General features: G+C 55.7%; 4 protein-coding genes across 4 annotated transcripts; 2 read left to right on the top strand and 2 right to left on the bottom strand.

Moving 5' to 3' along the window:
* Window positions 1-322: 322 nt before the first annotated feature.
* WC1 (blue light receptor) lies at window positions 323-3,751 on the top strand (the record flags this gene model as incomplete). Its single annotated transcript, XM_028635564.1, has 2 exons — window positions 323-3,409; window positions 3,473-3,751. The coding sequence occupies 2 exons, from the start codon at window positions 323-325 to the stop codon at window positions 3,749-3,751; spliced, it is 3,366 nt and encodes a 1,121-aa protein (XP_028491962.1).
* A 2,450-nt stretch (window positions 3,752-6,201) lies between these two features.
* On the bottom strand, window positions 6,202-7,533 carry D7B24_001326 (uncharacterized protein; the record flags this gene model as incomplete). Its single annotated transcript, XM_028635563.1, has 1 exon — window positions 6,202-7,533. One exon carries the CDS (start codon window positions 7,531-7,533, stop codon window positions 6,202-6,204), a length of 1,332 nt encoding a protein of 443 aa, XP_028491961.1.
* Window positions 7,534-9,495: 1,962 nt separating this feature from the next.
* D7B24_001325 (uncharacterized protein) lies at window positions 9,496-13,343 on the bottom strand (the record flags this gene model as incomplete). Its single annotated transcript, XM_028635562.1, has 5 exons — window positions 9,496-10,854; window positions 11,359-11,918; window positions 11,980-12,808; window positions 12,876-12,978; window positions 13,051-13,343. The coding sequence occupies 5 exons, from the start codon at window positions 13,341-13,343 to the stop codon at window positions 9,496-9,498; spliced, it is 3,144 nt and encodes a 1,047-aa protein (XP_028491960.1).
* Window positions 13,344-14,558: 1,215 nt separating this feature from the next.
* OTU1 (ubiquitin-specific protease otu1) lies at window positions 14,559-15,733 on the top strand (the record flags this gene model as incomplete). Its single annotated transcript, XM_028635561.1, has 2 exons — window positions 14,559-14,925; window positions 15,042-15,733. 2 exons carry the CDS (start codon window positions 14,559-14,561, stop codon window positions 15,731-15,733), a joined length of 1,059 nt encoding a protein of 352 aa, XP_028491959.1.
* Window positions 15,734-15,782: the final 49 nt, after the last annotated feature.

Here is a 15,782-nt window from a genome sequence, read left to right as displayed (position 1 = left end):
ATTCTCCTCCCCAAACCCGATCCAATCCTATTCCTGTCCCCACCCTACCGACACGATCCCTTCACACGGATTTCAGCTGAACGATCGCATCGACGGCATCAACAACAAAAAGGCGAAAACACTTCGGAGAGCCCCAAAACAGCCCGTCCGGTCGCCTTGGTACTTGCACCATCATCACCACCTGGCTGGGCTCGTGAAGGACGAAGACTTCGGTACAGCCAGATCTGCGACTTCGACGCAATACGCCTCGCACGACATCGATCGCGGCTGAAAGGCCGCAACAGTCCGACCCTGGCTGGCTCCCAGTACTGATGCCCTCAATATGGAGTCCTACTATCAGGCACAGCTCTCCCCCCAGGAGATGCAGCATCGCTTGACGCAGCAGTCAGCCCAGCATGCCCAGCTTCAATCCCAGAACCAACCTCCGAACCCGAACCAGGGCTTGAACCAAGGTCTGAACCAGTCACAACAGCAACATGCGCTTCAACGCCAGATCTCTATGCCGATGGCCTCGTCTCAGGTCCACGGCCGCCAGCACATGAATGCCATGCAGGATGGCGCCATGGTATCGGGGGATTCTCTCGACGATATTATTCGCAACAACCGATCCGAGATCCAGCGCCGGCTGAGTATCCCGAACTACAGTTCCCAGATGGCACACCAGCATCGTCAACAGCAGCAGCAGCTTCAACAACAACAACAGAACGATGTCGACAGGAGGGTGTCCATGATGGAGTTTGGAACCAACTCTGGCCAGTATCGGAACTACCCCTTCAGCGGCCCGAATATAAACAACGCCCACTTGAACAACAACTACATCACCATGTCAAATAGCATGAACAACATGAGCAACATGGGTAGCATGAGTAACGTCAGCATGTCTGATATTTCGTCCCATATCGACTCGTTCTCGGGCCAGGACATGATGCAAATGTCCCCCAGTGGTCCTTTCCCCCAGTACTCGCCCGAGGTGCTCGGTTCCATGATGCCGCAGAGCTTCGCTAACATGAACATGAGCAACATGGGGGCCCAGACAGGCGGCATGGACATGTATGGCTCACCTGTCGTGGAGCCTCAGTTTTCCCAGACTGGCCTCGAATCCGGCGGCGCAGATGTCCAGATGGCCGGCTCTCCCGAAGACCAGTCTCTCGGGACCAGCACGGCACCGCTTATAAATAACCTGGACCTTGGCATGACCGGCGTCGACGGAATGGCCGCGACTCCAGCCCCAGAAAATCGCCCTCAGGCTCAGGCTCAGGCTCGAGCCCAGTCACAAGCACTTGCCCAACAACAGGCCGAAACCCAATCCCAAACCCATAAATCTGCTCAGCCCAAACGACCGCCATTTGAGCAGGAGCAGAGTCATACCCCCGTGAGCCAAAGCCAGAGCCAGAAAACCAGCCCGCCCAGCGCCCAGTCTGGAGCCTCCGCACAGGCGCCAGCTGCGCCTTCGACGCTGACACGGGACCTGTCAACCAACAGTTCATCAACACCACCGCACGCTTCCTCTCTCTCTACCACGCAGACGTCACAGGTCCAGGTCGCTCATTCAGCCGCCACTACGCCCGCCGCCGGCCCTCAGACACCGCGACTCGACACAAAGGACAAGAGCGTTTACTCCAAAAGCGGATTCGACATGCTGAAGGCATTGTGGTACGTCGCGACTCGCAAGAACCCGGAAATTCACCTAGGCGCCGTGGACATGTCTTGTGCCTTCGTCGTATGCGACATGTCTCTGAACGACTGTCCCATTATTTATGTGTCCGACAACTTTCAGAACTTGACCGGCTATAGCCGGCATGAAATTGTGGGACAAAACTGTCGTTTCCTCCAGGCTCCAGACGGTGCCGTCGAAGCTGGTTCGAAGCGCGAGTTTGTCGACGATGCTGCCGTGTACAATCTCAAGCAAAAGATTCACGAAGGCAAAGAGGTCCAACAAAGTCTCATCAACTATCGAAAAGGCGGCAAGCCGTTCCTGAATCTTCTGACCATGATACCCATTCCATGGGATGACCCTGATGAAATCAGGTTCTTTGTCGGCTTCCAGATTGATCTTGTCGAGTGTCCTGATGCTATTGCCTCCAGCCAAGATGCGCAGGGTGTCCAGGTCAATTATATGCACAGCGATATCGGGCAGTACATCTGGACACCGCCGAACGCAGGCCAGTGGGAGCCGGAAAATGGGCAGACATTGGGAGTAGATGACGTCTCGACCTTGTTGCAGCAGTTCAACCCCAAAGGCCTTGTTTCGGACTGGCACAAACAGTCCTGGGACAAGATGCTTCTGGAGAACGCAGATGACGTCGTTCATGTCCTTTCACTGAAGGGCCTCTTTCTTTACCTCTCACCCTCATGCAAGCGGGTCCTCGAGTACGACGCCGCTGAGTTGGCAGGAAACACATTATCCAGCATCTGCCACCCTTCCGACATCGTCCCCGTCACTCGAGAGCTGAAGGACACAACGCCCGGAAGCCCGGTCAACATTGTCTTCCGCATCCGGCGGAAGCACAGCGGTTATACGTGGTTCGAGAGTCACGGCTCGCTATTTGTCGAGCAGGGCAAGGGACGCAAGAGCATCATCCTTGTCGGCCGCAAAAGGCCAGTCTTTGCACTGAGTCGTCGCAACCTTGATGCCAACGGCGGTATCGGTGACAGTGAGCTGTGGACGAAGCTCTCCACATCAGGCATGTTTTTGTTCGTATCGTCAAATGTTCGGTCTCTCCTGGACCTGCAACCGAACGATCTCATTGGCACGAGCATTCAAGAGCTCATGCGGAAAGAGTCACGAGCCGAATTCGGCCGCACGATCGAAAAGGCACGACGTGGCAAAATTGTCACTTGTAAGCATGAAGTTCAGAATAGGAGGGGTCAGGTATTACAGGCACAGACGGTTCTGTATCCTGGCGACGCCTGCGAGGGTCAGAAACCCACCTTTCTACTCGCTCAAACCAAACTCATCAAGGCTTCGTCCAGAGCAATTGCACCTGCAGCAACACCACCCGGAAGTGTCAAGTCCACTGGTAAGAAAGGCCAACTGCAGACGTCATCGACTGGAGGCGCCGAGGCCCAAGCGGGCGGTATCGTGTCAGCGCCAGCAGGCGGGGCATTGGCTCTGGGGACCCAGGATGTCGCACTCGCAGCAGACGACAACATATTCGACGAACTGCGTACTACCAAGTGCTCGAGCTGGCAGTTCGAGCTGCGGCAGATGGAGAAGGTGAATCGGATTCTGGCCGAGGAGCTTGGCGGCCTTCTCTCCAATAAGAAGAAGAGAAAGAGAAGAAAGGGTGTGGGCAACGTGGTCCGAGACTGCGCCAACTGCCACACACGGAACACCCCTGAATGGAGGCGAGGACCCAGCGGTCAGCGTGATCTATGCAACAGTTGCGGCCTGCGATGGGCTAAACAGGTAAGAACATGCGACCCCCTTTCCTTCCAAACGAGTAGTGCCTAACCCACCACTCATCTACAGACCGGACGAGTTTCACCCCGCAATTCGTCTCGCGGCGGGAACAGCGGTGATGCGGCAAGTAAACGATCCAATTCGCCCCATCAGTCTTCACCCCTCCATCGTGAGCTTGGTGCCGATGGAGTGGTCCATGCCGAAGATACTTCGGCGGGTAGCGGCGCGCTGAACCCAGCCAAGGTGCATGCAACAATGCCCCCGCCCAGTCAACCATTGCTTGAAGGGGGTAGCGGCGCAGGCATCACATCGATCCGCGAAGAACGAGAGATTTATAACACCAACTAGACGACCATCGACCCCCTAGACAGTCCCGAAGGACACTGTGCATGAACCCGAGATACCACTTTCTGTTTCTACTTCTTCCATCTTGAGACTCTTCTCTTCTTTTCATCTTGTTTCTTCGCTCATTTCCTCAGAGGGGCCGAACACTCGGGTTGCCGGCATTCTGGCGATGATGGACATAGCTTGCTTCTGTTTGAAGGCGGTATGGTGGTGTCTCTCAATCCGTATATAGTACAATTGGTGATGCGGAGGACGACATGGGGCGTTCGGCAAACTACTGTTGGGAAAGTCATGAGCCATTCCTTTTCCTTGCAAGTTGTGGTGGGGTCGATGGATATTTCCGCCCCTCCACTATGGTACGAATGGGATAGAAAAGCAGCACGGCAGCATCGGAGGGGCAAGCGAACTTTGTTTTGGAGTCTTGTACTGGGTGCAGCAGTGGGGCTGAACGTTGAGTTCGTATTACGAGATACACGATTTTCAATCCCATTATGACTTTGATCATCGCACTGCTGGTGTGTCAGGAATGACTGCGTGGCATCCTTGAAGAAAGTTATACATTGTGCTTCCTTCAGCGGTGCTATCTACCCATCATCCCTTGGCAAACGCAGTGCTACGATGAAATTGATCACACTCTGAGGAGATATTCTGGCCCGCCTTGCAGGCAAGGAAGGTCCCGCGAGCTCTCTTTGCCTAGGCAGCATGGGGACCAAGAAGAGGCCTTTCAGACTGATCGCCTTGGAAGGGGTAGTACTGATTTGCTGCGCAAACACCAAGTCCAGGGGAGAAAGGGAGGGGGGTGGAGGAGAGATTGGTTATGGGGTATCATCCACTGAGAAACAAGAGATGCGCAGTTTTCACTCTTTCCTGGTGCCTCGACGATCACAGCATCATGGCATTGATCAGACTTTGTGGTCTCTGCTGTAGTCGATTTCTCGGTTCCCGTCCCGGTGCTTGCCACGAGCCGGATGGCGGGCCGCTTCACCATCGCCGAGCTTGGAGTTTGTCATGGTCATCTAGCTTGCTTTCGCCTCGTTCTCCGTGAAACCGTGCCGTCTCTGGGCAACTCTGACCAAACCCTGACGCCGTGCCGGACCCAATCTCATCCTGAGAACCGTCGAGTTTGTGCTCGACTCCTCCATCCAACGCCGTGGTACACGCCAGAAAGATAAAACAAACCATTGAGCCGAAAAGGGGGGCGGGAGCGGGATCCACAATCCTATCATGCACAGTCCCCCTCTCCCATGTTTCTGACCAAACCGTCTAAACCAAACGTGCGGGCCTTGGCCTGAGCAAACATTGCTGCTCTGGCGCGCTCGAGCACGTGCTAGCCATGCTCTGCATAGAAGCCGAATCGTGCTGTGCGCCGGTGCGCTTCAAGGCGTAAGACAATGTGCGGCAAGAAACAAGACGACGCGGGCGCAGCGCAAAGCTTTGCGTCGTTGCAAGGACATGAAGGACCAATTGCGTGTTTCGCGTACAACATGTCGCTTCTCCCTGCAAGTGATGTCTGGTTTTGTTCGGCCTCGTCATGGTCTCGTGTCCTGCGGTCTTGTCTGCGTCGCGCATTCTTCTTCGTCATTCGTGAAACAAAACGCCGTGTCGTGTGCATGCAGGTGCCCGGATAGCAGAAAGGAAAGGGGCGTTGTCGAGGACATACTGCACGCCAAAAGGAAAGAAAGTCGAAAGAAACAGTCTGCCAACGGTCCTTGGCGCATGCAGTTTAGTGCTCGAAACGCAAGCCCGGCATCGTTGCCAAGCGCTAACTGGTGAACTTTGATGAAAAAAAGAAAAGAAGAGCGGCCTAGTCGAAAGAAACGAGCACGGCCGGTCAATGTGATGTGTTGTGAGTTGTGGGTGATTCCTCAACCTATCTCGCCCAGGCAGGCGAGAAGAGGGACCTGCAAGACCTATCCAGGCAGTAGACGAGGAACATGCTACCCATACTATTATGCATGGGGTCGTCCAGGCGGTTCTGCTGTAGTATAGGAACAATGACCGAGGGGCAGCGCCTCTGGTCGCAGATGGCTGGAGCGCATCTGGTGGCGGTGACTCGACACAATTCAGATCAGGCAGGACTTTCGTCCATGCTGAACTCCCAGTGCTGAGCCCCTTAGGTCATTGTTCTTTGACTGATCAAAGAGCTTGTCAAGTTTGGCCCAATTGCCATGGCTGATGCCAATACAGCCGTGGAGAAAGCTAGCCGCCGTAGCATCTCCTCGCTTGACGGCCATGTCATGCTGGAGCTGATACTGCTGGTACATGCCGTAATACCGGTTGACCATGCGTCTCAGCTTGGCTGTAGGCAGTCTGTCAAGGTTTTCACCAAGACTGGCGGCGATGTCGGCCTCCTGCGGAAGTTCGCCGTAGACCGGGTGGCACGCGTTCTGAGCGTGGGCCGCACGAACGCCAGGGTAAGCCTGTGCTGACCGAGGTACTTGTTGAGCAGTCTGCTACGACTCGTCAACAAGAGCCTCGGCAAACTTATCGAGAAAGTGCAGCGAGAAGCGGTGACCCCACTGGGCCTGAAAGTGGCGGTCACGGAACGTGGCGGACGTGTTCTTCTTGAACGCGTACAGCTCGACGACCCAACCCGACTTGAGGGCTTGCTCAACCTTGGCGAAGAAGCCTTTGGAGAATTGGGCCTCGTTGCCGTCACCTGTGGCGAGCACAACGACGCCGGGCGTGCCAGCGATGACGCCATCAATGATATCGTCGGAGATTTTCATCTGCAAGATTTCATCGACGCCCTGTTCCTGCATCTTGCGCGGGCTCGTCTCGAGGGGAAGGCCGTAGCCGGGTCGAGCCTGCGCCTGCTCGTTGGGACGGTAGACACGCTCAAGAATGTTCGCGTCATAGCCGTGCTCAACAAAGGCGTCCAGGGTCTTGAGCTCCTTCTGACCGGGCTTGGCGGAGCGGCTGCCAGCGAGGACGCGGCTCTTGATGCCGCGGTCGCGCTCAAGTATGAGCTTGATGCGGGCGAAATCGAGGACATCGGCTCGGCGTGAAGTGGGAGGAAGGCCGTAGCCACGCTTGAGCTCCTCCTGGCAGCCAATCATAATGTTGGACCAGTCAATGTAGACGTAAATACCGTTGGCGTACTCAGCAGGGAAGTCGGCCATGCTGTCCTCGTCATGAGACTTGAAGTCCGCCAGTACGACGCGCCGCAAGCCGTCGAACGTCGTCTTTGCCTTCTCGGGTGACGCATCGACAGGGCCGTTCATCCGCAGAGCAAAGGCAGCGGCGCGCGCCTCGACGGAGGATTGGCACATGTTTGAGAGAGCGAAGCTCTGGTGACAAACGTGGGATCCATGGTGCGTAAACTTTGCGGCCACAACGGAACTAGGCATGCCCAACGTGGGCGAGGCCGGAATCTCAGGCTCAGGGGAGCTCGAGGGGTTCAGTTCGGGGGAGAAGACATAAGGATTTTCGCCGTCATTGCTGACTGACGTCTCGATCTCGACGGGTTCTTCGCTGTGCTCGCCGTCAACCATGGATAGGGCATGATGGGCCAGCGTCTGATTTTCAGATGCATCTGTCGATACGAGAAGGTTGGCAAGGCGGTCTCCGAGGGCAGGCTGATCGGGGAGCAAATTGTTGTGGTCGGGACCTGAATCCAAGTCGGTTGTAAGGTCTTTGTGCACGCCAATGTAAGCCCAGACCTTCTTGAAGTCGCCGAGGCGGTTAGGGTCATGATTCTTGTACAGCCTGCGGCGACCGGGACTCAGAGGGCGTTTACGCTGGCCGGCGACCATGCGCGCAGCGGGCGTTGCAGCAGGCAGCATCGAAGGTTTTTTTGCTGCCAGTCTTGATAGGGTGTGATCAAGGGAAGGTGGGGATGATAAGAGGAGCGTTGCAACTGGCAGGAGCCATATGAAGAACGGCAACCGGCTTTTCGAGACACGGAAATGCCTTCCGTGTGAGTAAACGATGGCTCTTGGCTCTAAGGAAATGTGTAAGCTGGGTGCACCGCCACATGATTCCGAGTGGATGAAAACCAGAGGAAAGACCAGGCAGGTTAGGATGGCGAGCTAGGTAGCCGAGTTGTGTTCAATGTCCGATCAGGGCAAGTGGAGATGGACAGAGTCTAAACGCCGTAACGTTTACACAATCTTCGCAACCTGGCTGGCCATATCAACCTTATAGAGGCCAGGGGACATGAGAGCATAAGAGAGTGCAGCCCCTGTCATTGGGGATCGGGGCAGAGAGAGGGGTAGGCATACCAGAGTAGAGGATTGCGTCGGCAACGAGAGTCGCGGTTTTGCGGCAAGGGGTGAGTGTTTACGACGACGGTAGGCAACAGTGTGAAGTCGTGCGTCAGGAAAGGGTTGGGTAGTGGTAGTAAGGGAAGAGGATCCAGGCAGTTTCCCCAGTCGACTGAAGCAGGCAAAGTAGATGGTTGCCTCGTATGACTAAATAGAGTACACAAGAAGGGAAAGAGCGCGCTGTTGCCGAATCCAGCAGAGACAAGGCTTTCTGAGCTACAAAAGTTGGCTGTCACAACAGTGCTATATATGGGGTGTTGAGCGGCTTGCTTCTCACAAACGTTGCAGGGTGCGGTGGCAGGGAGGTAGGCAGATGATGAGGGAGAGAGAGGTTTGGTGGCAAAACAAAGAGGTACGTACACTAGGCGGCACAATACTATGCAGCACAGAACTCGACTAGAGCAGAGAGTGAAGCCTTGGACAGACAGTGTTTGCAGCAAATCAAGAAAGGCTCTGGTTGCAATGGCGCAGTGAAGGGGGAAATGCGTACAGACGAGAACAAGAATGAGAAGACCAAAGTGAAGGATGAGTGCAGGTTGAAGAGTGGCCGAGGCGCAGGAGGTGAGGACCTTGCTTGACATGAGAAGGGTCATCGGCGTGAGATCTGGGGGGCGACTCGGGTGGCCCGTGTCCAAGTCGTGAGGTCAGGGACCAGAGGAGTCACAGAAGACCGAGCTGACCCACTTGGATGGACCCCGGCCATTGGCCTAGCCTGATACATGCTGCTGCTGCCTTTGTGCTTCCATTCCTCTGCCACCCTTTCTGTCGGAGGACGGAGCGCGTCAAATCGCCTGCGAGCCGGCGCATCAGATCTTGGAGCTCCTAGCCTGGTGCATGGCTCCATAGCCTCTGCCTGAGAGGCGTCAGCCCGAATGGCTCTCCTCCAATGCCTCTACTGTACCTCGCCTTGCCGTGGGCGCCTGACCCTGGGACCATGATGCCTGCATATCATTCCCTCCAATCCACATATCTACATCTTCACTGCAGACCAGACATCTTCAGACCTGCCGTGGACGTCACGATCGGAAAGAGAAGACAAGGTGCAGTCGAATCACATCAGCAGAACAAAAGAAGCGCAAACGGGCAGATGCTCTGGGTGATTTGATCGCGATATTGTACAAAAACTCGAACCATTCGGTTCGACGCAAACTGTGTGCCCTTTCCCCCAAGATGCCCCAGGTTCGTCCACATGAACGAAACCTCGCAGGTTCGAGAAGAACCTCGCAGGTTCGAGAAGAACCTCTTCCTGAGGGGCAATCTCATGGCACCTCATGTACCAAACGCCTGGAGCCAAAGCCTGAGACCCAAGCAAGAAAGAAAATCAAATCCAGAGGCAACGTGAACCTCCTGCCACTGCCCTCAACGCCGAAAGCTGGAAACTTGATACATCGAAAGGCTGTGCCTTTCTCCAATGTTCATGCAATTGCGAAAATCACTCCCCTGCCCGTTGCCGTTTTGATCCGTAAAAAAGAAAAAGCAACCTCAAATGCTGCGATCCTCAGCGGCGGCCTTGCGCTTAGCCTCGTCTTCGGCGATGCGTTTCTGGCGCGCAGCCTCCTTCTCCTCCATATAACGCTTTCGGTAGTTCGGACCCATATGAAATTCCTCATTAAGGATTCTGTAGCCCTCATGCGCCGCATTGAGCCAATCTTCGCACGTTTGAAGGTTGATCTGGAACAGGAGCTGCTGTCTCTCGGCCTCCTTGCGGTCGCGCACTTGACGCCACTTCGCACTGGCGAGATCCTCAATCTCCCGCTGCATGGGGGTCATGGCAGCGCGTTCTCTTTCATTGCGCTCTTTGCGCTGACGCTTCTTTTCTTCCTCGGCAGCGAGCTTGTCGTCCCGTTCTTTGCGTTTGCGGGCGCGCTCAGCAAGGAACTCCTCATTATCTGCAAGGAAACGCGCGCTGTGACCAAGGCCAGCACTTTCGGGAGCCAGGCCGGGAGTCTCGGTGATGACGGGCGGAGTCGTGTACCAGAGCAACTTTCCATTGTCGTTGTTGTACATGAGGCGGATCTCCTCGGGGATCTCGTTGTTGAGCTCATCCGGGAGGGTGAAAACTTCCGTGGGGGGGGCGGCATTGTGCGAATTCTGCTGCTGCTGAGGTGGCAGGTGCTGTTGCTGCGCAGGGACGTAGGGCTGCATCTGGATACCAGCAGTGGGGGCCATGGTGTTTCGGTTGGTGCCCATGGACATGCGGTGGTCAGCGAAGCCTGAATTGGCCATGTGCGATGGCTGCATCTGAGGAATCTGAGCATGAGACTGGGGCTGCACATTTAGCTGTCCCTGTTGAATGTGGGTCGCGGGCGAGTGTGGGTACGCAGGTGGATGCTGGCCTTGGCGTTGATTGTACTGCGGGCCCTGGAAGTTACCCTGAAAGCCATTCTGGTACTGGTCGGTTGCCATGTTGGATCCTTGTGGGCGATGCATCGGAGCTTGCGGCATGTTATGCTGCTGCTGCGAGAACATCTGGCCAGCGTTCTGACCAGGTGGCTGCTGTGGCTGCCGGTAGTTGAGGTAGGGGCTCTGACCAGGCTGCTGCGGCTGCGGCTGCTGGCCCTGAGGGTAGTGCGGAGCAGGCTGATGAGGACTCTGATGATGAGCAACCGGAGACGCAGAAGTGTACTGATGCTGCTGAGGCTGCGGCTGCGGCTGCGGCTGCTGCTGTCCGTGGTACTGGGGAACCAGAGGCGCCGGAGATGGCGAGGCGCCAGGAGGGGCCATGTGGAAGGGCGACGCTGGTGGCTGGGAACCGCGGAACGAGGAAGTTCTCCGTCCTGTGTTGGAAAGAATTGGCTGAGCAGGCTGAGCCGGAGGTGTAGGCTGCGGTGGAGGTGATTCCTGTCAGAGTTTCAGCAGAGTGCTCCCAAGGCAGAATTTCAGGCTGTGAAAGTGAAGTACAGTCGCCTCCCGTGTGTGTGACGTGAAGGTTGTGCAAGTTGTGTAAGATGGGGAGAACACCACCGACTCAAAAATAAGCAGAGAAGCAGGTGTAGAAGAAAAGTAGAAAAGAAGGATTGTGGGAAGAAGCAGGAATTAAATAGAAATGAAAACGATGCCGTTGCCTGGATCTGGTATCCGTAGTGTCGGCTGTCGTCGACTGTCCATCGCCAGGATGACCTCAAATGCCGACTGGCAAGGAGAGAGGCGGAGCGGCGTGCGACTAGGCTACGGACTGGCCCGGAATCAAGAGGAGAACAACAGAAGAACTCAGGTAAACGGGAAGCTGCTGGCAAAAAAGAAAACTCTGCTCGACGCAAACGCTACCATATCCAACAAAAACACGACCCAAGGGTAGCTTCTATCACATCCTGAACAACACGGTGAGGGAAAGAAATTACTTACGTTGGACTCTCTAGGACGACGATGAACAGCACCAATAACAGGCGGCATGTTCTTGTAGCCCCAAGTCGGCTTCGGCAGCGGATCGGTCGGCTTCGCATTCTGCCTGATGAGGTGCTTGATAGGGCTGGGGAACTTCTTCATTCGTAGGGGATGAGGGAACGGATCAGAGACGTAGTCCTTCTCCCGGACTTCGTCTGGCACACAGCTCGACCATGTCTTGATCCGGGCAAATCGGCACTTCTCCTCGTTGTACCTCGACTCGCAGACATACACGCTCTTACCGGCAGGCAGCCCGCGGGGACGTCCCTTGAAGAAACGCGTCACGAACATGACAAAGCACCGATCAATGACCTCCTCGATAGCATGGTCGCGGTACTGCGTCGACTTGGCGACCTCGTGCTCATAGAAGTGCTTGTCCTCGTGGTGCACGGTCTGCTCGGGGCGATAGTACCAGCAGGCGTTGATCCAGCGCTGGCCCTTGGGGTCTTGCCAGAGCCGGAAGATCTGAGCAACGATGGGCTTGGTCACGTCATTTGTGTTGTTGATGTGAACCCAGTCGCCTGCACAGCCATTAGGTTTCCCCTCTTCTTCTTCATGCCTTGGATCAGACTGGTCACTTACCAACTCTCCAGGTCTCACCGTTGTGCTGTACTTCGGCCAACGGCAACCTGCCGTCGTCAGCTCGGCAAAGACTATCAGGTTTGGCTTTCTCCTGCTGTGCCAGCGAGCGCGCTTCCCTCTGGAGGTCAATGGCGGTCTGGTGAATATCACTGTCGTCTTCGTTGAAGAGCTTGGCATTCTCAAACATGAGGTCCAGGTCCTGGATAAGGTCGTCAACAGTGGCATATTTCTTGCGCTTGAACTTCTGGCGGATCATGTCGAGAGCAATGGGCTTCTGAATGGCGTCATAGTACTCGGGCAGTTCCTGCTTGTCAGGTAGCTTCTCAAAGGGTAGGATGCGCAGCTCGCCGGACTCGTCCTTGAATTTGCGCAATCCCTTGAGGACGGAATCTATCCGGACCTCAGCAGGTGTGAGCACCTTGGGCGGGCGGCCTCTCTTCTTGTGGTCTTCTTCCTCCCGGCTTGCGTCTGGGCGGCGTCCAATCTTCCGAGTCTTGCGACCACGACCAGTTTCGTCATCGTCGGAGTCGTCATCATCCTCTTCCTCTTCTTCTTCCTCTTCATCCTCTTCGTCCTCTTCGCCAGCGTTCTCGGAGGCTTCCTCTGCAGGAGGCAACTCGCCCAGGAAAGGGAACTCAACCTCGGCAGCGGTCAAGACGCCGGCTGTCACGAGCTTTTGCAGCTTCTCCTTGGCAACCTCGCGCAATCTGACAGCAGCATGAAAGATTGGGGCGCTCGGAAGGTTATAAACCTGCGCGTTGTGGCAGATGAGAGCCAGGTCTCGCACGAATTCGTTGGCGCTGGTGTACTCCTTCTTCTGGACCTTTTTCTATATGATGGGTTAGCAATTGGGGATCGCAACTCGAAGGTATGAAACGGGGTTTGTTTCCTCATACCCTGATGCTGCTGAATGCCGTGGGCTCTTCAATGATCTGGAAATAGTCGGGCAGCGATCGCTTGTTAGGGATGCGCTGGAAGGGCGCGGCAAGTTCCTCTCCGCTGGAAGGGGCCATTCAGTCAGCACGCGTACGTCTACCTTCAATGTTATCAGGCTCGAGAGAGAAAACTTACTCTTCCTCATATCTGCTCAGCTCGGACTCAAGCGTGCCGAGGACAGACAGCAGGTCTCCAGGCTCATCAACATCTTGCTGGGAAGTATCATCTTCGCCGTCAGCGTCGGCCTCAGCATCAGCTTCCCCGTCGGCGTCTTCTTCGTCGTGCTGATCCTTCATCTCGACGTCGTCTGCAGCATTTTCAGGGGTATCGAGGTCCATGTCGTGGCCGTTGGTCTTGTCCTTGTCCTTGTCAAGCTTGGCCTCGATGGAATCGCGCACGTCGGTTGCGTTGCTGCGCGTGCCCGCCATGGCGTCGGGAGGCAAAAAGGATGTGGCCACCGAGGCAGTTGAAACTAACGGAAGCTCACCAGCAGATAAACGTGAGCTATAACGTGGTCGCGACGTGGGGGAAGGCGGCGCTGTGGACGATGTCGCAACGGTGCGAGAATCGAGGGTTGGGGTTCTGGTGGAAGGTGGGCAGGACCGTGACAGAGACCAAGCGCGACGAGGATGCGACTGGGCCAGCCACTTTCGCGCCGACGCCACAGTACCACAACACTAATAAGCCACAGGTACCTGAAGCAGCCACAGCGAGGTTGGTCGAAATCAGTTGTTTCCCGTTGAGAACATGAACCCCTTGGTCATGGAATGACGACAGTCGGTGCACTCGAGGTGTTGATATTTATTCCTATTTCACAGTCTCGGGGTCTCACAATCGGTGCATGTGGTGAGAGCTCATCTTCTCGCCACGTTGTGCGACAAGCCAAGCCTCTGCCTTCAGCAAGCCTCCACAATACGCCCTCCATGGCTATCTCTTGGCATTCAGATGCTTCTACGACAAAACGGCACTCTAGTCCAATGGAGTCTGCTTTCTGAGAAATCTGAAAGCAATGTACTTTGGACACCTAAATATCTAGGAGGCAGCACACACGTGTCAACAAGAACTCGTCCAGCCAACAGCAACCCTTCGACCCAGGTTGCAGCGTGAGCGAGCTTTAGGACAATGGCCAAGGATCATGGAACCCCGGATTTGATCGGCGGCGACTAGCAATTCAGGGATCCACTTGATGGATGTTCAGCAGATGCAGCAGCATCCAAGCTTCGAGCTCCAAAACTGAGGGGCTGTTGGCGGCATCCCACTCCGAAGCTCAGGCTGTAGTCCTGAAAATGCCCGATCCACTGCCAAGCAGACTATCCGTGGCAGCGAAGGCAACCTTAGAGCCCTCGAATGACAGATAAGACGACCATAGAACTCACTCATCGTGGGCTAAGAAAAATATATTCGTTTCTAAGTAGTGACCGTCGAACAAGCCTGCTCCAACCAGTAATCAAAACACCAACTGGTACTAGAAGCTTCGACCACCAGCTCACATCATTGCTTCCATTACCCCCCTTCCGATCCACCGCCACCCTGCGGCCCTTTACCACTACCACAATACAACTCAAAGAACGTGGTTCTACGCATGACTGCCGTTCACCCACTCACTCCACCGATTGTTATTATAACTGCAAGCCAAACCAGCCATGAGAGCCAGGTACAAAGGTCCCAGTGGCACTGGCGTCCTCTCCCTCGGTGATGACACAACCATCGGCCAGCTGTACGAGGAGGTCAGGGCCAAGACAGGTATTCCCGAGTTCACTCTCAAATACGGTTGGCCCCTGAAGGCCCTCGAAAGCGACCAAATGGATAAAGCTGCCAAAGAACTCGGTCTGAACGGCGAAACTTTTACGATTGTGCCCACCGAAGCAACCCAGCCACCAGCAGCACCAGCAGCGATCGTGGCGCCATCGTCCTCACGCCCCGTCATTCCTGTCTCAGACGTCTCGCAACCACCGACACAGGGTCCTGAGAGTGTCAGTGTGGCATGGGCTGAGAGGGAGGGCACCCTACGTATGGTTATCCCCGATCTCCGCCGTGGCTGCTGCACTCAATCCTCACGTCTGTACTGACACTGCTCACACCAGTCCTCCGGGTCATGCCTGACGACAATAGCTGTCTATTCACAGCTTTTGGGGGTGCCCTGCCCCGGCAGATCCCCGCCCCCGAGCTTCGCAAGATGGTCGCAGATCACATCCTGGCTCACCCGGACACGTACTCGGAGGCGATCCTCGCAACGCCCCCCTCCGCCTACGCGCGTGCCATCCAAGGGCGCGATCGCTGGGGTGGCGCCATTGAGCTAGGAATCTTCTCCGAGCTATTCGATGTTGAGATTTGTACATTTGACGTCAAAGGGCAGACCTTGTTGCGCTTCGGCGAAAATAAGGACACCCGATGTCTCCTCGTCTACTCGGGCATTCACTACGACCGCGTCGCATTCAGCCCTTCAGAGCCTCCATACCAGGAGTCTATGCTTCCTCCGGAGCTCGATCGTACGGTCTGGCCCACAGACGACGCTGCTGTCCTCGAAAAGACCCAGCAGCTCGTGGCGCAGCTGCATGAGATGCATTACTACACCGACCCCGCGGAAATCCTACTCACCTGCGACGTCCCCGGCTGTCAGTGGATTGGCAGCGGCGAACGCGCCGGGAAAGAGCACGCTGAACGTACGGGCCACGTGGCACTTTCCGAGATCAAAGACAATGCTCTTCTGACATGTCAAACGCCCGGCTGCGGATGGCTAGGGAGTGGCGAGGCGTCGGCGAAGAAACACACGAGCGACACGGGTCACGCCTCGCTCGCTGTCATTCCCGATGATTGAGCTTGTGCGGTGCAGGGTTGATCCCATGGCGTAATACACAAGTCCAGAT

This window comes from Verticillium nonalfalfae (assembly GCF_003724135.2).
Source record: "Verticillium nonalfalfae strain VnAa140/NRRL 66861 chromosome Unknown scaffold_126, whole genome shotgun sequence".
Taxonomy (NCBI): domain Eukaryota; kingdom Fungi; phylum Ascomycota; class Sordariomycetes; order Glomerellales; family Plectosphaerellaceae; genus Verticillium; species Verticillium nonalfalfae.
Note: the sequence above shows the minus strand (reverse complement) of the source record. Positions and strands in the feature narration are given on the sequence as shown.